Source organism: Lathyrus oleraceus, chromosome 3 (assembly GCF_024323335.1).
Source record: "Lathyrus oleraceus cultivar Zhongwan6 chromosome 3, CAAS_Psat_ZW6_1.0, whole genome shotgun sequence".
Taxonomy (NCBI): Eukaryota; Viridiplantae; Streptophyta; class Magnoliopsida; order Fabales; family Fabaceae; genus Lathyrus; species Lathyrus oleraceus.
In genome coordinates, this window is record NC_066581.1 from 296255769 (window position 1) to 296281805 (window position 26037).

The 26037-nt window shown below is 34.2% G+C and overlaps 1 protein-coding gene across 2 annotated transcripts in view; it reads left to right on the forward strand.

Annotated features, from left to right (window-relative positions):
• The first annotated feature begins 21086 nt into the window (after window positions 1-21086).
• LOC127127185 (BEACH domain-containing protein C2) overlaps window positions 21087-26037 on the forward strand; it is a 48226-nt gene continuing 43275 nt past the window's right edge. For both annotated transcript variants that reach the window (XR_007805274.1, XM_051056314.1), the window contains exons 1-2: window positions 21087-21388; window positions 22738-24821. Coding sequence is in view for 1 of the 2 variants with exons in the window: in XM_051056314.1 (XP_050912271.1) it covers window positions 22796-24821 (2026 nt within the window). In the remaining variant the exon portion in view is untranslated. The remainder of the gene's footprint in view (window positions 21389-22737; window positions 24822-26037) is intronic.

Below are 26037 nucleotides of genomic sequence, written 5' to 3' on the forward strand. Positions count from 1 at the left end.
CTCCCTTTGATAATGAAAGACCTTAAGGCTTTTGTTTAAAATCAATCCACTCACTTTTTGGAAATCTTTTAGCCGAACTACGGCGTTTTGATCCTTATCTTTCATGAAAAGGTACGTAGGCAATGGGTTCATCCATCCAAACACAAAAAATGTAAATAAACTTGTATATTCTTTTCTCATCTCTTCAATCATGTTTGCACAAAATAATTTCATAAACAATAACAATACAACAAGTTGTGAAAAGGGCTCCCTAGGAGTACCTAGGATGTTGTGGGTGCTTAACACCTTCCCATGACATAACCAACCCCCTTACCCAGATCTCTGACCTTCTTTTACTAGTTTTGTTTGTAAAACTTCTTAGGCTTTTGTTCGCTTTCTAGCCATTCCTTTGGATAAATAGAAGTGCGGTGGCGACTCTACTTTGTATGAACACACAAAAGTTTTTTAGGGTTTTTGTTGTTATTATGTACATTAATGGTCAAAGACCATACAAACAAGCAAAGTATACATAAACAAGATATATCACATAATATGGTCCAAATGGATAAAATGAAAATTGCATTAACATACACAATTAGAATGGTATGAATAATGGCAAATGAATAAAGACTAAAATTAAATGACATTAAAGTAAATGGCTTGAAATTAAAAGTTAATCATTAATGAGTTAGAAGTTAGTATTGTTTTGCTTTTTCTTTTCATTTTTAAGTCATTCTTTGGAGAACACTCAACCCACTTATCACAAGCATGGATCCTTGATCCAAGACATCTTCCAAATGAAGGAATAAAGGCCAAGTTTCCATACAATACCATGAAAGATGGGAGACTTACAATCTCACTAACTAGAATGATATGCCTTTTTATGTCACAAATTTAGCGCTATGTTAAGCAATCGTAATTGGACTTATGTAGAAGTCACAACTATTTGAGGTCGGGCAATAGAATTTTGGTGTTAATGCATGTTAGAGACATATTATAATGGACTATGCTCATGAAACATACCACACACAAAAAGAATGTGCAAAAAGAGGTGGCCTAATCTCATCCATAATTATGTTGATTTTTCAATCAACTAGCCTTAGGACTTTGAGATATCATAGGCCAAATGAGATGGATGCATAAAGAAGGGGAATGAGATGAAGAGGGAGGGGAATGGATTAAAACTCAAATTAGTCAAAGGAGGACTTTTACCAAATTAATATCATTTATTCATTTTGGGGGATGAAATGTACATTCCATCAATCCCCTAAATCCAATGATATTAACTTGACAAAGTCAAATCAACCTTGACCAAGACCCAACAACAAAAGTCAAACTCAAACAAGTCATCACAATTGGTCAACATAATTAATTGGCATTTATTCAAATTAAAAATACTAAAATAAGGAATTTAAATTAAACATGGTTTGTCAAATTCCTAAAACCTCATCAAAACACCAAAGAAATGGCCATGAGATTTATCATAGGTCAAACAAGGTCAAAGGACCTTGGAGAATTTTTTTTAGAATTTTTAAAGACTTAAAAGTATTTTTAAACAATTAAAAATAATCACAAAATCAATTAAATCATGATTTTTTTTAATAATGATCCAAAAAATAATTTTAATTCAGAATATGAAAGAGGAAATTATTTGAATTTTTTTGGTGAAACTCTCATATTTTTTCGATCAATATTAAAATTAATATGAATTAATGAAAATAAAAGGAATAAAACAAAAATCAGAAAATATGAAAAAACATGAGCCACTTGATCTCCCTCATTAATTGAGGTGGCAGATCAAGTGACCTACATCGCGCGTTCCACCGAACACATGAGTCAACACGCTCCAAGGATGGTAATCACAATGGACGCGTGAGATTAAAACATTTTGAAATGATCATGTGGCTCAGAACCTGTCCAGCACACCCCAGCGCTGGACCTCCGGTCACCTTCTCAGGCAAGGCTCACCGGACTGGTTCAGTCATCACCATCACATAGATGAAAAAGGAGGACATGATCTGAAAGAAAAAATGGCGTAGAGCACGAATCTGACCTCAATTTTAACTAACTCCACATATATAGAAAGATATGAGGAGTTGAATTTTGAGGTGTGTCAACTGAGTTGCTTCAATTTGACCTCTAAGCAACTCAATCTTCTTGCCTATATTGGTAGGACTTCAGACAACCAAAGATCCAAGAGAATTGAGTAGAATTGAGTAAGAATCAAAGAGATGAAGTTTTTTGAAAATTACCTTCAATGCTATACAGTTCTTGATGTGGCTTGCTCCAAACACGATCTGATCACACTTGAGAAGCTAGCAGGAAGTGATTAGAGAGGTTGCAAGGCTTTGGATCATGGAGTTCTTGAATCTCCAACAGTTGAGATTCAAACTCAAATTTCAAATTGAAATTTCTCAGGTTTTCCTTTAGAATGAGAAGGTTTCAATAGGGGGCAAAGCTGGCACGCAAAGTCTTCTTCAAATGAGCTCAGAGGCCTTCTATTTATAGCAAAAGGGAATGATATTTGCACACTTCAAAATCTGTCCAAAATTGGCAATATGGATGGCACGAGTGCATGGGTATGTACAAGCCCATGATGCAATGCAAAAAGGTCCAAAATGATTCCAATTGAGGTCTGAATGAAGCTTGAATGGCAAGGCATTGTGAACTGAAGTTTATGCAATTGATTCTTTCCAATGATACAACCCTGTTAAAGCCATGCGCAGACCTGGCAAACCTCATCCAAAATGCATGAACTTAGGTTACTTGGAAAGCTTGGATCAAGGGGAACAAGTTTTGTGTTCAACACTTTTTCATTTGGAGTTTGGAACATGGATAATTTTGAGGTGGAAGTTTGGAAATTTCAACATGTTGAAAAAATTTCTAAGTGTCAAGCCATATACCTCAATATTCCACCTTGCTTAACTTTTTATGTGAGCTTCAAATGAGAAACATGTATTCATCAAAGTTGTATCCCTTTCAAAGACCTTCAAAATGGTCACAAATTTAATTTCATTTGGATTTGTAATGATAGAGTTATGCATTTTTGAAGTTTGGAAAAATCACTTGTTCAATGGTATAGGTAAAAAATGACCTATAATGTATCCTCATATCACATGCTCATAAAAGTTGAATTTGATTTCACTCCAAACATCAAAGTTGAAGTAGACATCTTTAATTTGATTTTTCAACTTGGAAATATTTAATCTCATAAAAATTGAGCAAGTTATGGCCTTGAGAAGTTGACTTTCAAAGTAGGGTTTAGACAAAATGACCTATAATGTTTCAATATAGAAAATGATTTTCCAAGCAAAAATAGCTCTAGGTATCAACATGAAAGTTGTTTGTAATGTCATTTAGAGTAACTATTCTCTTGGAATAATTTTCATATGGTGAAAAGTGTAGGAGATAGGGTCTAGGGAGACTGAGTTTTGATCAGATGAATTCATTTGGCCAACCACCATCAACCAACTTGCTAACCTTCAATTCTTTTGACTTTTTAGGCTCATGATAGATAATATATGCATAAGATGATGAATTTTGAAGTGTCCTTTGAGAAATTTGATCAATTGGTGAGATAGCTTGTTGGAAAAGTTACTCAAGATACCCAACCAAACTAGGGTTTCCAAGGCAAATCACCTCCAAACTCTTGAAGAAAATTTGATCAATATAACATGTAGTAATCAACGGAACTCATATATGATGCTTATAACCATTCTTGGATCAATTCAATGGTTGTTCTCTTTGTCATGAGGGTCTTAAACCCTAGATATGAACTTGGTAGGTCAATGGAGATCATGCCCTACCTACAAAAGAGTTAGGCAAATGCGAAGACATATTTTGTATTTTGGTTAGTAAAATGATAATATATAAGTATGATACAATCACATAATGCTTGGTGATCTATCCCAAAACAAACCCAATGAAAGAGGGGTAAGGAGGATGTCAAGGTATGATCTCAATGCTAATGCATATGATGAAATTGCATGAGGGATCTTAGGGTCAAAATTGGGGTCTTACATATAGCTTGATAAAAAAGTTGTGCATGTATTTGTATTTTTCATGTATGAAATTAAAATATTATATTAAATCGACAAATGTGTTTGTTTACTCACACTTTTGCATTATAAAAGATCTTGCCAAAACCAATTCTACATAGTAGAAAATGAAAATTGGGTTTGGCACTAACAAAATATTATTTGACATATGCACTGTTAAGAGCCATGAAAGATCAAATTGTTGTTGATTTCATAGTGGATCATGCAATGACAAAAGTAACACAAAACTATGTCGAGCAATCAACAGTGAAGTTATCTCCCCTTAAGGAATTCCAACCAATTGCAGATTTAAAATTAACGGTTATTGCTCGAATAATGAGGTTGAATATCAAGCCTTAATAACGAGTCTTTCCATCTTGTTAGACCTTGGCGCAAGAGTCGAGATCAATGGAGATTTAGAACTAGTGGCAAGGTAATTAACAAAAGATTACAAATGCATTAATGAGAATTTATAATTGTATTTTGTCAAAACAAGCTTACTATTAGGGAAGTTCGACATGATTGGCATTAAACATGTACCACTAATCGAGAATCAAAAGGCCAACAAATTGGCACATATTGCCTAAGGGTATCGAGTATCTAAAGAAGAAATGGAAGAACTGAGAGGTCAAAGACAAATTGAACTTGAACAATGTACTAGCTCCAGAATTGGCAATGACGAAACTGGCGGGAGTAGACAAATTTGGAGATCTAAACCCCAAAATTTTCAAAAAACTTTTGTCACTAATAACTTATCAAATGACGATTGGAGGAAACCAATTATAGAGTTTCTGAAGAACCTAATGGGAATGACAGATCGAAAGATCAAGTATAAAGCGTTAAGTTACATAATCATTGACAATAAGTTTTTCAAAAATACTCATGGGGGAGTTTTACTTAAGTGCCTAACTAGCAATATTTAGTGCACACAATGGATCATGTGGCGCCCATCAAGTAGGTCACAAAATGAAGTGGTTATTATTTTGACAATAGATCTACTGGCCCACCATGTTGAAAGACTACATATAATTTACAAAAGGGTGTCAGGAATGTCAAAAGCACACATGGATTCAACATGTCCCATTCAGTGTGCTACATGCAATAATTAAACCTTGGCCCTTTAGAGGTTGGCCATTGCATTTGATAGGCGAGATTAGACTGGCATAATCTAAGTCTCACAAATACATTTTGTAGGCATCGACTATTTTACCAAGTTGTTCGAAGCAGTACCTTTGGTAAATGTCGATCAAGATGTGGTGATTAACTTCATCCAAAGTCACATAATCTCTAGACTCGGGATTCCTGACACAATAACCACATATCAAGGATCAGTGTTTTTGGAATAAAGATGGTTGAGTTCACCTCAGGGCCAGAAATCAAGTTGTTGATCTCCACTCCTTATTATGCTCAAGTAATTGGTTAAGTCAAGGCTGCAAATAAGGTTGCAATTAACCTGATTAAAAACATGCAGGCCAAAAGCCAAATAATTGGCACAAGACACTAGACCAAACACTTTGGGATTGTTGAAAGTGGGAGTTATCATCCCACAAGGCAAGTGGAACATGTTGGTCGACGTGTCTCAAAAGCACATAACAGAAATTAGCATGTGTGAGTTGCAAGAATGGCCCACTATTGAGAGCTGGATTAGGTCAAAGATGCCCAAATCCCTCAAAAAATGTTTCTTATTCTCTTCATCTATGTTCATACCTTTAATGTATTCAACATTCTCAGTTGGAGGGGAAAGAGGAATAATAGAATACTTTGTTCTTAAAGAAGTTGAAGTTGAATGGTTTGTCAACGAACATCAAGGGTTCTTAATCAGGGTAAGTTGGTAAGAAATCCTTCATCATGTGAGGTTTCTTGACACACCTGGGTAGTGGATCCAAGAATGCATACACAGATCTAGCAAAAGTGTAAGGAATGAGGGAAGCATAATACCATGATTTCCTTCTTTCATCCTCCATATGAGGATTAGGGACATACATGCGATCATTGACATATAGTGGTGCATCAATATCAGCAACAAAAGGTGGGTGAGATTGAGTTGGAAGTGCCATTATGGTAAATGAAGTTCCGGTTGAAAGAGTTTTGTGGAGGAAAAATGGAGTTGTAAAGGAAAGAAATTTCCCAAGGTGGTTTCGTTGTCTATTGCATAATGATGGAAGTGAGGAAGAAGAAAGTGTTAGAGGCAGCACATTAAATACCCAAAGGAAAAACGATTCAATCCCTCCACCCCCAAGTGACTTTAGCCACATGGTGTGTTTGAATCGATAATTGGCATCATAAAGGTCACGGGGAAAGATGAAAGTGGAATTAAGAAGGTTTTTTCTTGATTTCATTTTTAATTAAGGCTCATAGGAAATAAGGATTCATCATTATCGATTGTACGTATGCTTGTGATGTGACATTCTTGGGTAAAATGGTCATAATGACCAGAATCATAATTAATTACTTTGGTGTTTCATTGAAGTGATGTGTAAAGACTAGGCAAACAGTGTCGAAGGGCTTCAAAAATGTCAACTTTCTTCCATTTGATCATATGATCTAAAATGACCTTTTTGGGGGGCATATGTGAACTTGGGACTTTATACTTAGTAGGAAAAGTCAAATGGATGTTCCATTTTATGAAATGTTAAGTGTTGACATTAATGGATAAGAGTTGATAGTGATGAAACATCGACTGAGGCGTCTCGACTGACATCTTGAGATATAGTTTGGAAGAATCTCAAGAGAAAATCTTGAGAATTGGTTTGTGTAACACCCTAAAAACCCACGCATAATTATCAAAGAATTTAATTAACAAAATAAAATCACTCAGGATGTCACTCACAATAATCATAGCCTTCTCTATAACACTGGTTACAACAAAACATTTTACTGCATACATTTGCACTTAGGATGTTTACACGACATCCAACTTATCTGAATATCTTCGCAGCATAATCATAATAAAAAAACATACCAATTTAAAATCTCGTAATAGTTTTCATAACAAAATTAAAAGCACCGACTCGTGAGTCTTCTCTAAGAACTGTCACACCAAAACAAAAAAACAAATATGAGAGCATGCATTGTCTCTTAAGAAATTTTAACACAAAATAAATAATTTGCTCCCCAATGTTACATATTAGAGCATAACCAAAGCTAACACGAATAAACTAAAAGAAATAGCTCCAGGAGCTAACTCGCCAAAAATGGCCATGAAATCATCACCAAAAATATTTTACCCCTAAAACAAAGTTATTCCCTCTGTTTTAGATACCCAATTCTTCAAACACCATTCCAAAATGATTTACGACTCGAAATTTATGATCAAAACCGTGCACGAAGGTGTTACCAAAAATGTATTGTTTTTCTGAAATTTCCAGCACGATTTTGATATTTTCCAACCCCTAAAACGACCATGAAATAATCACCAAATTTTTTTATGGTTTTAAATTCAGTCATTAATATACTTATATCAATCACTTCTTATATTCATATAATCATGGATCTATATACTATATAAATCCCTAAAAACTTCAAACATCATCAATGATGAGCATACATGAACACTTTAAAATAAAAATTTCATTCAACAAATATCAACATTCATCCTCAATCCAAAAAGAATTAAACTTTCTTCTACCCTTCCATTCATATCCCTATTATTGAACCAAATTTCCACCCTTACCTTGTAATTCCAGAAAAATTCAAGCTTTTAGTTATGACTTCTCTTCCCTAGAGCTCTCCTTAGGTTTTTCTTGCTTTTCTCTTCTCTTGCTTCTTTTTCTCCAATTCCAAAAATTTCACCCCACTTCTCTCCTCATAAATCAAAAACTTAATTTCTATCTTTCTAATATTCCACTAAAGCCTAACTTATTACTAAGTTACATTATTTATTTTAATTTTCCATAATTCACACTTTCCACCCAAACTCATTATTTCCTTTTATTTTATTATTTCATTTAAATAATAACACTAAAATACTATTTAATCAATTAAATAATTCTAAATAAATCTATCAACCTCTAATTATCCTATGCACTCTCTACCTAAGGGTCACTCATATTTATTACCCTAAAATATCTCAATTATCATACAAATAATAATTAGATAGACACATAAAATTACAATTAACTAATGTAAACAATTTTTAGAAAAACGGGGTGTTATAGTTTGAAGGAGTCCAGGAACAGACCTGGGTAACTACTTAACACCATGTCGAGGAGGGGCTTTTTGACAGACTCTAAAGACTTAGAAAATTGAGGGAGCCAAAGACAGAAGAGACTTAATAATATCAACAACTACCTTTGATGAGTAGGTAGTTACTAGTAACTAAGTAGTTAGAGAACGTGGGATAATGGTTTCAGAAGTTTCATAGCTTTGATAATGTGGTAATGTGTTGGAACAAGAGTTTCATGCATTCGAAGACATGTTAATTCTTTAGGTGTAAACCGTCGAAGGCAATTATTCTTAGTTTAATATATATAGCAGACTCATATGATATAATCAAGGTCACAAATCTAATATACTTTATCAATATAACTGGAGTACCTAAGTCATATAGTGAAATAGTTTGTGAATAATATGTGAGTCTGTGTCCTCTTTTCTTTGTACTTTCCTTAATTGAAACATCTTTTATTTTGTCTTTTACTGCATTTACTTAATGTTGTTCATTCTAAACTTTTGCACTTTAATTCAAGTTTTATTGTATTTAAAGTTTACTTTTTCATTGTCTGCATTCAAATATTTGTAGTCACATCCTACACATTCGTTCTTGTAAAAGTTTTTGCATAAAACCAATCTCAAGATGTTCGAGTTTATCTCAAAGACTTTCAAACTCGTGATTGTTTGTTAAATACACTTGCGAACAATAAGTAAGTGGAAATAATGACATAAACTTACTTTGTCGCGTATGGGAATGTGAAGCCGTTCTCGTTGGCGATGGCGAGTGACAACATTTTTTACCAACCCTATACTTTGAGCAAAAAAGCGCAAGAATAAAATGAACAAGTACCATTTTGTGCATTTTTACACAAAAACTTATATATATGAGACAAAACAGGTGAACTCCAACTATATGTTTTTATTTTATTTATGTCTCTTAACAAAGGTAAATATATAATATTTACAATATTACTAGTAGTTTTAGGAAATAAAAACTTATCAAATAGTAACATAATATAACACCGAGTTTTAGTTATTTTTTCATTCTCATTCGAATCTTCGATTAATATCATATTTGAATAATGTTGTTTAAGGTGCTTTAGATTTATACATTGATCCCATGTTATGTCTTAAATTAAAGCGATACCAAAAAGTTGCTCGCATATTGCATTATCTTGTTTAACTCGACCATTAGCAACCCTACCTTTGATTGATAGACCCAACACCATGTACACAATCTCTAGTATGACGGTACACTCACCAAATGAAAGATGAAATATATGTGTCTCAGTTCTCCATCTTTCTATAATGTGAGGATAAATTTGTAACCAACAGAATAAAAGACTATGTTGAGTAAATTACCAAAACCGACTTCTCATAAATATGGTTCTATCAACTTGTCATGTGGGACATATTCATGTACACAACAATAAAATCTCTTTAAATCCTAACAAAAAATAATTAAGGAAAATAATTAACGAGAAATTTAGTAATGGAACGCAAAATTTAGTAGTATATTTGTAATATTAACTGACAAACTCCTGAATATTGTTGATGGCTCCTCTATGTGTCTCACACATGGTTAATAAAGCCATATTTTAGAATGTTTATGTGTGTTTATTCTTGATAAAAAATATTACAAATAATGTGTTTATAGATTGTTTATGATGAAAATGTGTTGAGCTAGTATGGTATTTATAGAGACTTGAGGTATTCACGTGAATTTTTTATGCATGCAAGAAATCACTCATGTGCCAATGCCTATAGGGAATGCTCATAGTTTAACACTCATGCGCCAATCAAAGTGGCGAAATATTGGAGCATGCATGCAGGAGCAGTGTAGCAGCTTTGCAAGCTAAGAAGGCTAGGCACTCAACATGACATGCATGCAGCTTTGCAGAACATGTGAAATGCCATTGCTAATGACGCCAATGTGTAGCATATAAGGCATACGCCAATGCATATGACACATTAGTTATTTTTGGCCCATGCTTTTTTCAGCCTAGTTAAGCTCACCCGTCTGCCTTTATGAGCCGAGCTACGTTGGATTATCACCACCAAAATACACTATAAGCACACGAAAATACACTACTAGCAAACATATTTTTTTTACAAAATGCCCCATTCACCACAATACATGATCAACACTCACATCAATGGTGAGACATTTGACTATGAAATATATGATTTTAATTTTCATAATATTGATATTACCTAGTTTAGAATAAATAAAAGATCAAATTTCTCGCATTTGAAAGAGAGAATAGAGGTGAAGTTGCAGTGTGGTCCAATGTCATAAATCATTTACAAAAATCCAGTTATTTTTGCCAACAATCAAGTCAATTTTTTCCAGCTAGAGGTTCGAGATGACGAAGATGTTCAAAATATGTTTCGAACTCATGAACATTTCGGGTTCAATGATATCGAGTTGTATATTTTACTACAACGAAAATTAGTTGTGTCCGATCGTTGATTTGTCACAAGTTTTTTGTGAAATTGACGACGACAAACAAGCTGAAGTTTATGCCGTTGACGGGGAAGAAGAAAAAGATGAGATATTGGTTGATCATATGGTGAATGATGACACTGTCGACCACGAGCAAAACTTTTTACCTTCGATCCATGTGTATTATCTGCCTCAGTGTAAGACCCCAATTTTGACCCTAAGATCCCTTATGCCATCTCATCATATGCATTGGCATTGGGATCACACATTGGCATTCTCTTTACCTTCATTCATTGGGTTTGCATTGGGAGAGGTCACCAAGCACTTTAGATTGTATCATACTTTGTTTTTCTTTATTTACTAACCAAAATACCAAAAATATGTCAATGTATAATTTGTTGCTTTTGTAGGTAGTGTGTATGTTCACCTATGCTCCATAAAGTTCATATTTAGGGTTTAAGACCCTCAATGCAAGGAGCTGAATCAAGAAATCTTTCACATTGGCTCTAAGTATCGTATATGGATCTCCATGATCTTCACATGTTATTTTGATTAAGAAATCATCTAGAGTTTGGAGTTGGTTTGCCTTGGAAACCTTAATTCATTTGGGTATCTTATGTGACTTCTTCAACAAATTTCTTTAACAATTGATCAAATATATAAAGGGATACTTCACATTACATTATCTTATGTATATATGATCCTTCATGAGCCCCCAAAGTCAAGAGAATATCAAGCTAGCAAGTTGGTTCATGGTGGTTGACCAGAGAAAGTCAATTGGTTAAAACTAGGGTTCCCTAGACCCTATCTCCTACAATTGTTTGTCATATGAAAATGATTACAAGAGTAAAGTTACTCTAAATGACATTACAAACAACTTTAATGTTGAAGTAAAGAGCTATTTTTACTTGGAAATTCATATTTTATTGTGAAAGATTATGTGTCATTTTGTCTGAACCCTAGTTTAGAGGTCAACTTCCCAAGACCATAACTTGCTCAATTTTTATGAGATGAAAGCCATTAAAATTGCATGATAAATTAAAGATATCTAAATCAACTTTTATGTTTGGAGGAAGTGCAAATTCAACTTGCAAATGCATGTGCCAAGAGGAAACATTATAGGTCATTTTGGGCCATTACCATTGAATAAGTGATTTTCCTCAACTTCTAAAATGCATAACTCCTTAATTCCAAATCCAAATAAGGTCAAATTTATGACAACATTTAATAGGTTTGTAAGAGTTACAACTTTGATGAAGTACATTTTCTCATTTGAAGTCCATAGAAAAAGTTATTCAAGGTGGAAGAAGTGAACATTTGACTTGGGACTTAAAAAAAATTCAAATATGTTTGATTTCCCAAACTTACACCTCAAAATTCATCATGATCCAAGCTTCAAATGAAAAAGTTTTAAACATGCAAGTTATTACCCTTGATCTCACCTTTCCAAAAGGTCCAAGATTATCTCATTTGGATCAAAATTGAGGGACTTGCACATGGCTTCATTATGGGGAGTGTTTTGGCAAGATTGGATTTCAAATGATCAAATTCTTTTGCGTGCTTCCACATGATGGATTCAGTATACTTTGCACACGAATTGGAAGTGGATTGCATCATTCCTAAGGCCCAAATTATTTAATATGCATCCATGCAAGAAGGTTTCTAAAATTGGCCAAATTTCAAGTGGTGCAAATATCAAGTGCATTTCCTATTTAAACAAGCTGAAGGCTTTAGATTCAGGATCAAGACCTTGCCCAAGCTTTGCTACACCAATTCAAACCCTCACTGCCATAAAATTTCTGAAGATTTCTCTTGAGATTTCTCTTGAACTTCATCTTCTGTTTGGAATTTCAAACCCCATAAATTCACTTCCTTTTTCATCTCAATTGATTTCTGCAAGCAAGAGGAAGAGAAAGCAATCAAATCCATATTAAGATCAAGTGGAATTAGATCAACTCGAAGGTGATTTTTCAGAAACTTCTTCTCTTCGATTCTCCCTCAATTCTTCACCATTCTTTGTGATTTTTGGTTGTCTAAAGTCCTATCAATGTAGGCAAGAAGATTGAGTTACTTTTAGGTCAAATCGAAGCAACTCAGTTCATGATCCTCAAAATTCAAATCCCTGTATCTTTTTATATACTTGGAATTGGACAAAATTGAGGCCAGATTCGAACTCCTGAGCATTTTTTCTTTAAATTCATGTCTTGCTTTTTCATTTAGGTGATGGTTGATGGTGGACCAGTCCGGTGAGGTCCGCCGGAGAAGAAGACCGAAGCTCTAGCTCCGGTGATGTGTTGTCATGCATCTCAACCATATGATCCAGTTTAAATGTTTTAATCTCATGCGTTATTTTTTAATACCAACCCTATGCCGCGTTGACTGAAGTTCATTATGGAACGCGTGCTTATCACCATCTGATCTGCCACCTCAATTAATGAGGGAGATCAGATGACTCTTTTTTTTTTGAATTTCTGATTATTTCATTTAATTGCTTATTTTTAATTAGTTCATATTAATTTCATTATTAATCCAAAAAATATGAGTCTTTCACCAAAAAAATTCAAATATTTTTCTCTTTCATTTTATGAATTAAAATTATTTTTTGGATTACTTTTGATATTTTTCATGATTTAATTGTTTTTGTGCATATTTTTAATTGTTTAAAAATACTTCTGACTTTTCAAAAATAATGAAATTTTTTGTCCAAGGTCATTTGACCTTATTTGACCTATGATAAATCTCTTGGCCATTTATTTAGTGTTTTGAAGAGGTTTTAGGTTTTTGATCAAACATAATTTAATTTAAATGCATTTTAATTTGATTTTTAATTGATTATTTGTGAATAACTGTGTTGAGCCATTTTTATCGACTTGTGAAGTTTGACTATGTGTTTGGGCCTTAGTCAATGTTGATTTGACTTTTGTTGGATTAAATCATTGGATTTAGGAGATTGATGAAATGTACATTTCATATCTCAAAATGAATAAATGATTTTAATTTGATAAAAGTCTTCCCATGACCAATTTGTGTTTGTCTCATTTCCCCTCCCTCTTCATCTTCAATCCCATTCTGTCCCACCCATTCTATTGGCCAATGACATCTCAATATCCAAAGACTAATTGGTTCATCAATAACTTATGTTAGATGAACCAATCCAAGTATGGATGAGATTAGGTCCATCATTTGATCATTTTCTTTTTGAGTGTGGTATATTTTAGGAGTGTGGTTCATTATACCATATCTCTAACACGCATTAGCACCTAAATTTCTATTGCCCGACCTCAAATAGTTGTGACTTCTACATAAGTCCAATTACGATTTCTTAACATAGCGCTAAATTTTGACCCAAAAGGCATAACATTCTAGTAAGTGGGATTACAAGTCTCCCCTCTTTCACGATATTGTGTGGAAACTTGGCCTTTTCCCTTCCTTTGGAAGATGTCTTGGTTCAAGGATCCATGTTTGTGAATAAAGGATTGAGTGTTCTCCAAAGAGGGTTGAGTGTTCTCTAAAGAATGTCTTAATCAATTGAAAAGCAAAACAATACTAACATCTAATCAACTAACATTTGACTAACTTTTATTCTTGTTACTTTTAATTTCAAGTCATTTACTTTATGTCATTTACCATTTGCCATTTACATATTATTTAATTTGTTTATGTTTATGCCATTTTCCATTTGCTCATTTGAGCCATATATTATGATTGTATATATTTGTCTGTGTATCCTGTTTGTGTTTGTGGTCTTAGGACCTTAAAATACTTAATAAACAACAAAAACCCTAAAAAATGTTTGTGTGGACTGTTGGATTTGATATGAGCTTTGGACTTAGGATTAGACAACATTCCTTATGCAAAAGGACTTGGCCAATGCCAACATTTATGATACCAAGTTATTGTGATTTGATCTGATGCAAGTATTGGGATCCACTTGAGTTCATCTGCCACATGGTATCGATGCAAATGTTACTTTGAACCTGTGTCTAATGCCTTATTCTGAGGCATTCAGAGAGTATGTCATCTGATACATGGGAAGATTAAGAAGAAGACTTTGAAGTGGCTAGCTTGGATGTGGCTATCTTTATTTGATGTCTTGCTCTTCATTTTGCTACTTGCTTATTGATATTACTTGATTCCAAAGTCCAAAGGAAAAATGGGTTTCTATATGACATTCTTGTCTATTGGATTGCATCCCATTGGTCATATCTTTTCAACTTTTAACTTTTAAATTTTTGTTTTGGATTAGTCTCTTCATATCCTCCCATTTCTTAAATTTAAAATCTCCCCCCTTTTCAAAATCTTCTTTGCTTGTGATTTCTAAACTTAGACTTTATTGCAAATTAGAAACTTTGGCCTTATGCCATTGCATTTTTAAACTCTTTTCTTAAATCAAACTTGTAAATGAATCTAACCATATTGACCTAAAATTTCAAAAGACAAAAATAACTAACACTCATTCAAACTCTTTTAGGCCCTTTGTGCCTCTTTTAAATTTAAATTTTGATTAATAGCAATCCACTCACTTTGAAATTGATACCATGAACTACGAGGTTTTGATCCCTCATTTTTATGTTGGTACGTAGACACAAGTCTGAAGATATTGTCAAACGCAAAAATATAATTAATTAATTCTTTTCTCATCCCCACACTCTATTTTTCTCAAATATCATTTTATACCAAAAACACATAGACACATAAAAAAGGGCTCCCTAGGAGTACCTAGGATACTTTGGGTGCTAACACCTTTCCTCTGTGTAACCAACTCCCTTACCTGTAATCTCTGGCATTTTATTAGTTTTGATTTGAAAACTTCTTATCTTTGGATTTTGTTCTTACTTTTCCATCTTCCTTTGGAAACAATAAAAGCGCGGCGGCGACTCTGGTTTTATTGACGTTAAGTTTATCCATAACTTAATAATCATGAATTTACCGCTACACTTAGCACATGAAAAACTTAAACTTGGGTGCAGACGAACCATTACCTTTTACAATATGTATCTGAAGACGGGGGGAGCTTTAAAAGTGGAAGATATGTTTCACACAAAAGAAAACTGTGTGAGAGCTATAAAAAGGTTTCACATGGAAATCTCAACCGATTTTACCATTGATTACACTAATACGATTGGGTACATCATTCTGCGTTATAACGTGCTATGCAAGTTCCAGATGACATCATCTTATAGGAAAATGAGTGATTCCTGGGAGATAAGTTATATGGATCCACCTCACACTTGCATTATCATCAATCCGATATAGGATCATCACAAACTAAGATCTAAGATAATATGTGATGAAATATTACTTATCATTAACAAGGATCTCCCATTGAAGGTGAGTATAATAATCTCTCATATTATTACATGATATAATTTTACTCCATCATACATGAAAACATGAGTAACTAGGACTAAGGTGATTTAACGAGGATACGAAGATTGGGAGGATTTGTACAAAGAACATCCACAATATTTAGTGGCACTTAAGCACTGTGCTCCAAAAACTGTTGCAATTTTGGAGACCCTGCCAACATATACCCAGATAGAACCAGTGTTAGTGGAAATAGAATCTTCCATCGACTCTTCTAGGCGTATGAACCATGCATCAAAGGTTTTGCATTCTGCAAACATATTATTCAAATTGATGGGACATAGTTGTACGGTAAATGTTAATACCTTAGGATTGGCATTAATTTTGTAAAACAAATAATGTAATCATCTCTGTTGTTTTAATATGTTGGGTTGAAGAAGTTCAACATCTGGACCAACATGTCATGTACGATGTCACAACATCATGTCTGTGACATCGCACATGTGTAGAAAACTGAATTAATTAATTCAGTATATATTCTGGGATTAGTAAGGATATTTGGTGAATATCCTAACTCCCATGTGGAGGTCTTAAAGACTTAATCAGAATATATATAGGCTCTAAATATGGAAATATATATGGAGAGATTTTAGGATTGAAGACCTTGTTTGTAGCAGAATTTTTCTGCTGAAGTTGTAACAGTAAAGAACAAGTCTGCTGCGATTTCTAAAGGCCCAAATCCAGTTGGGTGATTAGGTTATAAATAGCATATTGTAACCTAGTTTTTGTAAGCCTCCTAGAATGAAAATTTAGGGGCGTGTGTGAGGTAAACCTCCCAACCTGTGGGAAGGTTACCATGTGTTTCTCAGTGGTAAAAGCTGAGAGTATTTGTAACTCAAAGCCTGTAGGCAAGAGTGATTTTGTTCTTGAATGAAGCTGTGAAGCAAGTTCAAGGCGTGTTAACATTACATTGTATTTGTAGTGATAGGAATGGAAACTGGAGATTTCTATCTAGGAGTTCCTAGGTATAGATTGCATTGGGTAGGGATTAAGTGAAAAGTTATAAACGGGGGAGTTTAACTCTAAATTAATACTGCTAATAGTGGATCTTCTTCCTGGCTTGGTAGCCCCCAGATGTAGGTCATGTTGGACTGAACTGGGTTGGCAATTTCCTGTGTTTGTTTTCCTTCTGCATGTGTTTTCTTGTTACTGTCATAACTCAGCTGGTATTCCAGTCAGCTTATCAAGATGATAACAGACTTGGTATATAGCCTTTTGTTTGAATGTCAATTAGAATGTTGTAACATTCATCAGTGATAGCATATACTGAACAATAAGCAGGTTAGGTTCAGTTCAATATTTATTTAAGTCTGTTCTCTTCAAGGATAACAGACCTGACCGAAGGATCATTGTGAAACTGTTAAACTGGATGTTTTGACAGTTGATACTGAAGGCTGATACTGAAGTAGAGACTAGTTGGTCTTTTACAGTACTGCAAACTTAGCACAGCTTGTTTCCAGGAACATAACAGAATCAACATATGTTCTGACTGTCGAATTGAATGTTGTGACATTCATTCCCAACAGCATGTGCTAAAGTGTAGGATGATTGGTTTTTCTGTTTCGGTATTTTTCTCAGGCTATTCTTCAGGGATTCAATAGCTGAACTAAAATCCAGGAAACCAACTACTAACCTACAATTAATGAACCTAGCAAATAGCCTAGCTGTTAGCAGTCTAATAAGTGGAAATTAGATTGACGTGTTCAACCTTTAATTCAGGAAATACAAGTGAAAGACAAACACACTGGAACAATGTAACAGATGATGTCCAAAATCAACAGTAAGACATCATGCTGATAACTGTGTAAGAAAACAACAGAAGTGAGTGCTAGGGTTGATCTCTGTTGAGTCTGTCTTCCTGATGCACAGAACCAGGTGTTCATCCATTCTAGGGTGACATAGAATGAGATGTCATGACATCTGTGAACGTGTGCATATTAGTACAGTGGTTAATAACTGTCTTGCTGTATTAGTTACAATGTTAGATCAGATGTCATGACTTGGAGTAGAACATCTGAATTCTGACTACACCAGAATTTCAGTAAATATAAAGGAACGCTATTCATGGCAGTGACACAAGATGGGAACAATAATATTTTTCCAATTGTTTTCGCTCTAGTTGAAGGGGAGACTACTGGTAGATGGAGTTTCTTTCCCAGGAATCTCCGATTACATGTTGCTCTGCAACCTAACCTATGTTTGATTTCAGACATATATCCATCTATTGAGAGTGTATACAATAACACTGATAATTGTTGGCAAGATCCTTCTTCTACACATGTCTACTTCATTAAACTTATCGCTCAAAACTTCATGTGGGAGATAAAAGATGAAACGCTTTGGAAAAAAGTTATGAATGCAGGGTATACATTAACAAAACCATCATTATAACGCTACCACAAATAGATAAAATTGACAAATCCATATGCGTTAAGGTGGACCAATAATATTCCAGTGGATAAGTGAACCAGGGCATTTGAAAATGGTCAGCGATGGGGCCACATGACAATAACTCTTGTGGAATCAATGAACTCTGTCTTCAAAGGCATTAGAAACCTACTGATAATCACTTTCGTGAGAGCAACCTATTTTAGGTTAGGGTCACTGCTCGAGACCAGATGGTCAAAATGGAGTTCAATATTACAATCGGGGCAGTTGTGTAGTGAAAGTTGTATGGAATTTATTAAAAGGAAGTTGTCAAAGCTAACACACATGTGGTCACAATGTTTGACTGCCGTAGAGACTGGTTAAGTGTATAAGAGATAACAAACTATAATAAGGGGAGACTAAAGAGATACTATCAGGTTGGACTAGATAAAAGTTGGTGCGATTACGAAAAGTTTCAAGCCTTCCATATTGCCTTGCACCCATATCATAACAACATGTTCACATGCTCGACATAACCCTTCCAACATACTATCCTCCGTTTACAAAGTTATAAATATATGCAATGTGTACAATAATAGCTTTCTCGTGATAACAAAGAAGAATTATTGCCCTACATATCAAGGGGACGTAGTTTGGCACAATAAAAACTTGCGAAGAAAGAAAAAAGGTCACCTTAATAGCATGTGTATTCGAACCGAAATGGATACGACAAATAAAATAGTGAGATTATGTAGTTCATGCCGTCAACCCGAACACAATCCTACAAACTGTCCCAATGTTTGAGCAAGCTCCATAACATAATTATTGAATTCACTTTTAGTCTTGCTTTTGATATGTAATTCATTTTATGTAACCATTTAATTTCATATTGAAAACAACATTTATTTCATAAAGATTACAACATTCGATTACAACAATTATAATAACAACACGAAAACAAATAAAACGACTAAATAACATATATAAGGGGTGTTCAAAACCGAAGTCACCCAATAGAAAACCACAAACCAAACCAAACTGAAACCGCAAAAAACCACATTTGATTTGGATGTGTTTGAGTCATTTTTTACAAAACCGCACAGTTCGGTTTGGTTTGCGATTTGTATTTTAGAAACCGAACTAAACTAAACCAAACCGCATTATATTATAACCCAAACTTCACTTATCCCACATCCAACCCAAACCAAAATTTGTTATGCCTTAACCCTACAATTACGAACGATTTTCTCTTACTCACACTTAGGATTTTAGTTTCAACCTTCTAAAATATCCCATAGTACTCATTCTTCTCATCTTCTTTGTCATGTAAGTCTCACCTCTTATACTTTAATCTCTCTTATTTTATGTTCTTTATTTTTCATTTTCTCATTTTTATGTTATTGTTTTCTCTTCCAATTAAGTTTTAATCGCACTTTTCTTCTCTAATCTTGCATCTCTTTTGTTCTTTCTTTTTCATCTTCTCTAATCTCTCCTCATATCTATTTTTATGTTTTATTATAATATCTTTGATATTGTTGTATGCTACTATTTTATATTTTTATTATACTTTTCTCTAATCTGGTTTTTGTATATAGAATGAAAAGTTTTTCTCTAAATATGATGAGTTTTTATATTATTTGATAATATATAAATGACTAAACACAAAGTTACATTATTCTCTATATGTGTATGTATTGCTCAATAAAAATCTTGTATAAAACTGAACCAACCCAACCAAATTGGTTTGATTTAGTTTGGTTCGATTTTATTTCTAAAAGTCAACTGAACAAACCGAACCACATGCTTTTTTCTCTTGCGGTTCAAATGATTTTTATCTTAAAAACCGCCCAAATCGCACCGCGCACACTCCTAAACATGTCTATGCGATTATAACCATCATGCCAATATCATATGAACTATGCATCATAATACGACAATCACTGGTAGTTTTAACTGACTCTCAAACACAATATTTTCCATTATTGTTAAACACCGTAACAAGCCTTTCAATTCTTTTGATCTTTTCACCGTCTCCAATGTCTCAATCTAACCAACGGATCAAACTTCTCTGATGATGTTCAAAAGTCTCTATGTTCCAAAGTCGAATCTTCACCGGAGGCTTTACTGTCGAATAAATCAAATTACCATTTCTTTTGATGATATAAGATATATTTTGAAGAAAAATATAAGGATATATTTTAAAAATGAATGAGAAATAGTGGGGAAGAAATGACATATTTATATATAAAAAATAAAACAACATAGGAGCCACATACAATGACACTTACTCCTAAAATTTGCATGCATGCGCCAATGTCATTAACTTTACAGACAAACATACGCCACAAATATTGACGCCTAAGGAAAAAATAGAGTGCATGCGCCACAGACAATGACGTTTCCTCTCGGAACAAATTTTTATTTTTTATTTGAAAAATAATTAATTTGATAAATTATTTGAAAATATGGTTATTAAATTTTTTTTTTTGAAAAATATGATTATATTTAAAAATATTCTAAATAATCTCATTCAAGAATTGTCCAGTTAAATTTTTTTTTTTTTAAATTTTACACATTTATAGCATCCTATTTCTGGCATTTAAAACTTATCTAACAAATTAAGAAAATGGTTAAGAAACCACTTCAAATAAATATACTCTTAATCGGATTTGTCTGATTTTGAAACTATTAACATTAAAATAATATATATTAAAACCTCTTCAACTATAATCTGATGTAAACATTGAAAATAATAATAATTAAGAATAAGAAATGAACTTGGTTTGAAGACCAAGCCGGAGTTGACAACTGAGTATATCGGTAAGAAAGAATTAAGAAATGGGGCCAAATTGCAGATATCAGTATACATAGCTTCCACCAACTATCCAAAACGGCAACACCAACTATCCAAAACGGCACCTCCTTCTTAATTCTCCTTCACCTTCTCCATCTCTGATTCTCTCTCTACACTTTCTCTCTCATTTCCATCCAATCCTCGATCCGAGCCTCACGATTGAACCGCCGTGCCGGAAACTTCTTGAAGGTATGCGAAACTTTAACTTCTCTCTATTACTCCTCCGCTTTACGTGTTGGAAGCAACACTGGAGTTTTCATTACGATCCGTGCATTTTGTTGTTCGGAGTCTCCAAGCTCCGATTCGAATCGTGTGAGAATGCACGCTATTATCTCTTGAGATCTACTGTTTCTGGATCCCCTTCTTGCATTTCGTGACGATCTAAGTCGTTTTGATTTCATCGGTTTGTCGTTCGAGTAAGATCTGGTGACTTCTTTTTTTGTGTGTGACGGTTTTAGCTAAACCACGACTTTTTTTTTCATTGTTTGATCTGAATTGTTGACAGTTTTTTATTTTTTTTGCGTGTGTTCTCGTGGATTTGGTTAGGATATAGTTGAATTAAACATGAATGCTTAGATGTTTAGATTCTGTCTAGCTTAATAATGGAGTAAGTTAATTTATTCTCAGTGTCACTACTTTTGAGATTTAAGTTGTGAAACTTTACTTCTTTTGAATTTGTTCTTAAATATATGGCATTGAACTTGTCATTGGAGCTGGCCGAGTATGTTAATGGATTTTCTTGTACTGTACTGTACTGTAGACTTTGGTATCCATTAAGATTTCTTCCATCTGTGTAATGATTTATGGTTTGTTCAGTCATACTGAAGCCTGTCCTTGTTGCTTTTGAGTTACTGCACGCACTGGATCCAATTTTCCCCTTTGGTGCCAGAATACTTGATGAGTTGTCATTGTCAAACGTTTTTGGTTTGCTCTTGGTGTTGCTTAACTCACTTTTGGTGGGTCTTATCATGCCACATCAACTTTAAGCAACTTAGCATGTTAAAACTCCAAGGGTTTATTTATTAAGTACTTAAAATGGGTCCGACACGTCCTTACATAAAATTCATTTTTATTCTTAAGCAACAAATGGTTCTTTCTTGTGGCCGCCACATATCTATGCTCTTATGGTTTATTAAACAACACAATAAGGCGCTCCCGTTAAAGATGCTATTAGTTAACCAAGACCGCCGGGCATTGAAGTAATACCTTTATAGGTTGATTTTATTTTATTTCATGTATACACACACAGCGGTTTACATATTGATACTCTTTTTCTATCTTTTTGATTGGTGTCTTCCCATACAAACCATGATGTTCTTGTTTGAAAAATCAACACAATGTCTTTTGTTTCAAAAAGGCTTGCCGCGAAATTCACTGTTCATTACTATTATCTATAATATGTTCTTACCTTGACTGCATCTGATCCCATCTTTCCCCAGCATAGCACACGTGCTTTAATTGTACCGATCATTATGGTATCCAAATATTGAATATTTTGGTCTTTTGATCTCTCTCTGAATTTACTTTATTACTTGCAGGTGGATCGGGCTTTCATAATTCAAACGAATATTTGTTAGTTTCTTCATAAATAGCATAATGGAAGAGGAGGAAGAGCGAAAAGAGATGAAAATATTGGGTAATGAATTAGATTCTCATGTAGTAGATAGTGATATAAAACAATTTGTCGAGAGTCCTCTTCAGGAAAATGTAAATGGTAGCAGTAGTTTTGAGGTTGAACATGTAGATAAGAGGGTGCACTTGCAAGATCAAGATGTTGATTGTGCAACTACAGTTATGGTCGAGGACCAGTTTGAGCAAGTATCTTTAAACGATCAAGACAAGAATAATGAGTCTGAGGATTCAAACCAATCACCAGGTTCTGATAAAATACATCACCCATATGATGGATATGTAGAGGATTCTCGATACTCATCTGGGTCACGTTCGTTAGAATATGATTCTTCCATAGTTACTGACCTGCATCTTGATAATCTTTCTCATAGCCCTGCCTCAGAGGGGAATTTCGGTCATACAAACAATCAGCTTACCCCATCAATTAGTTTTGATTCCATTGGATATTCTTCTACTGTTACATCTCCACCAAATGCCAGGCAAAAACATGCAAAGCCAAATGTGTCTCCAGAATTACTGCATCTAGTTGATTCTGCTATTATGGGGAAACCTGAAGGTATGGACAAGCTAAAGAATATTGCTAGCGGTGTAGAATTTTTTGAGAGTGGTGAAGAAATGGACAGCGTACCTTTCTTAATTGTAGATTCACTTCTTGCAACAATGGGAGGTGTTGAAAGCTTTGAGGAGGATGAGGATAATAACCCTCCTAGTGTAATGCTGAACTCCCGGGCTGCCATTGTGTCGGGCGAGCTTATTCCTTGGCTTCCTTACATAGGTGATACTGAGGATGTCATGTCACCAAGGACAAGGATGGTTAGGGGACTACTTGCCATAATAAGAGCTTGCACTAGAAATAGAGCAATGTGCTCATCGGCTGGTCTCTTAGGAGTATTGTTGAGGACAGCTGAAAAGATTTTTACAGTGGATGTTGGCTTAAGTGGACAAATGAGGTGGGATGGAACTCCTCTGTGCCAATGTATACAGTACTTAGCGGGCCATACTCTTAGTGTTAGTGATCTCTACAGATGGTTTCAAGTCATTACTAAAACACTCACTACAATTTGGGCTCCACGATTAACACTAGCATTGGAGAAAGCAATAAGTGGAAAGGAGTCAAAAGGACCAGCTTGCACCTTTGAGTTTGATGGTGAAAGTTCTGGTTTGCTTGGTCCAGGTGAGAGCCGTTGGCCGTTCGTCAATGGATATGCTTTTGCTACATGGATCTACATTGAATCATTTGCGGACACACTGAATACAGCCACAGTTGCTGCTGCGATTGCTGCAGCTGCATCGGCTAAGTCAGGTAAATCATCAGCCATGTCAGCTGCTGCTGCCGCTAGTGCGCTTGCTGGTGAAGGTACAGTGCACATGCCCCGGCTATTCAGTTTTTTATCCAATGATAATCAGGGTTTAGAGGCTTATTTTCATGCTCAATTTTTGGTTGTTGAAACTGCTAGTGGAAAGGGAAAAAAGTCATCCTTGCATTTTACCTATCCCTTCAAACCACAATGCTGGTACTTCATTGGTCTTGAGCATATAGGCAAGCATGGAATTCTCGGAAATGCAGAAAGTGAAGTCAGGTTATATGTAGATGGGACTTTATATGAAAGTCGTCCTTTTGAGTTCCCTCGAATATCCAAACCCCTGGCATTTTGCTGCATAGGAACTAACCCTCCTCCTACTATGGCTGGTTTGCAACGTCGTCGTCGTCAATGTCCTTTGTTTGCTGAGATGGGCCCAGTTTACATCTTCAAGGAACCAATTGGCTCGGAAAGAATGGCAGGGCTGGCTTCTAGAGGGGGGGATATATTGCCTTCTTTTGGTAATGCAGCTGGGCTACCATGGCTAGCAACAAATGTCTATGTACAAAACAAGGCAGAGGAGAGTGTGCTTCTAGATGCAGAAATTGGAGGTTGCATCCATCTGCTCTATCACCCTAGTTTGCTGAATGGTCGTTTCTGTCCAGATGCTTCACCTTCTGGTGCTTCAGGTTGGAAAATTTGATAGATTTATTTTTTCTTTTCTGTATTATATAATATGTGGATATACACTGCATAAATGCATACAAATTTTTGTGCAGAAAGATACCTAATAAATAATCTTGGAAAAGTTAGCTATTATGGGCTGTTTGTTTCAGCTTTTTAAAAAAGATTTGAATAGTGTTACATATTTTTGTTTAAAAATATTTACAAATAATTTTTCAATAAAAACTTCAAATGAATAATTGATTTTAATAGTTTTCATACAATGTTATTTGGAGTATTTCATCATTTTACTATAACTTTTTTTGATATCAAAGTTTCAAAAAATCACTTAAATTTGAAGTTGTTTTGAATAGTTTTTCACAAAAAATCATTTTTGAGATATATTTGTTTTGAAAAGTTACGTGATTTTGATTATGTTTTAATCTTTACATAATATATATTATGTTATTGATGTCAAAATTAATTTTTTAATTTATAAAAAAATGAGTTTAAAAATACTTTTAGCATTTTAAAAAAAGTTTTCATAAAAGTCATTTATGAAAAGAGATTAATTGTTATGCACTGTCAGTGTAAGAAATTTTACACTGTCAATACATCGCAATCATCCGTTTGGGTTACTTTACATGTGATTATAGAAAAAGTCAAACTTCTCTAAAAAATCAATGGCCGTGATTAACTGACAGTGTAAAATATCTTTACACTGTTAGTGCATTTCAATTAAACTCTTTTGAAAATACAAAGTAAAAAAATCTATTTTAATTTTTTTTACTATATTTTGAGTTGGAATTCATAAGCACCACAATGGGCGATATTTCTCTAGCAGTGTGATTTTTTTTGTTACATATTTATTAATAGTATGGTTTCTAGTGTGCTCATTGTCTTGTTTGATTCTTCATCGTCTATCTGGAAGTTGTTTCCATTTATTTTGCATCAACAGAACTGTAAATTTAGAGGGATCACAAACTGTTAAACATGCATTAGGCTCATTTATCTATGCATAAAAAGTTGCTAACTTGTTTATATAAAGGATTATAATAAATATTAATTAAACTAAAGGGTAAGTAAAAAGTATATAGTTCATTAATTGGCCTGTCTCTGACTAAGCTGTCTTGAGAAGATATCATATGTGGTTGTTATTTAATTATATTCTGCTTCTCTCATTCTTTCCCGGCTTTTAGTCTTACAGATACACACATTGTTTGCTAAGGCCCGTGACTTTTA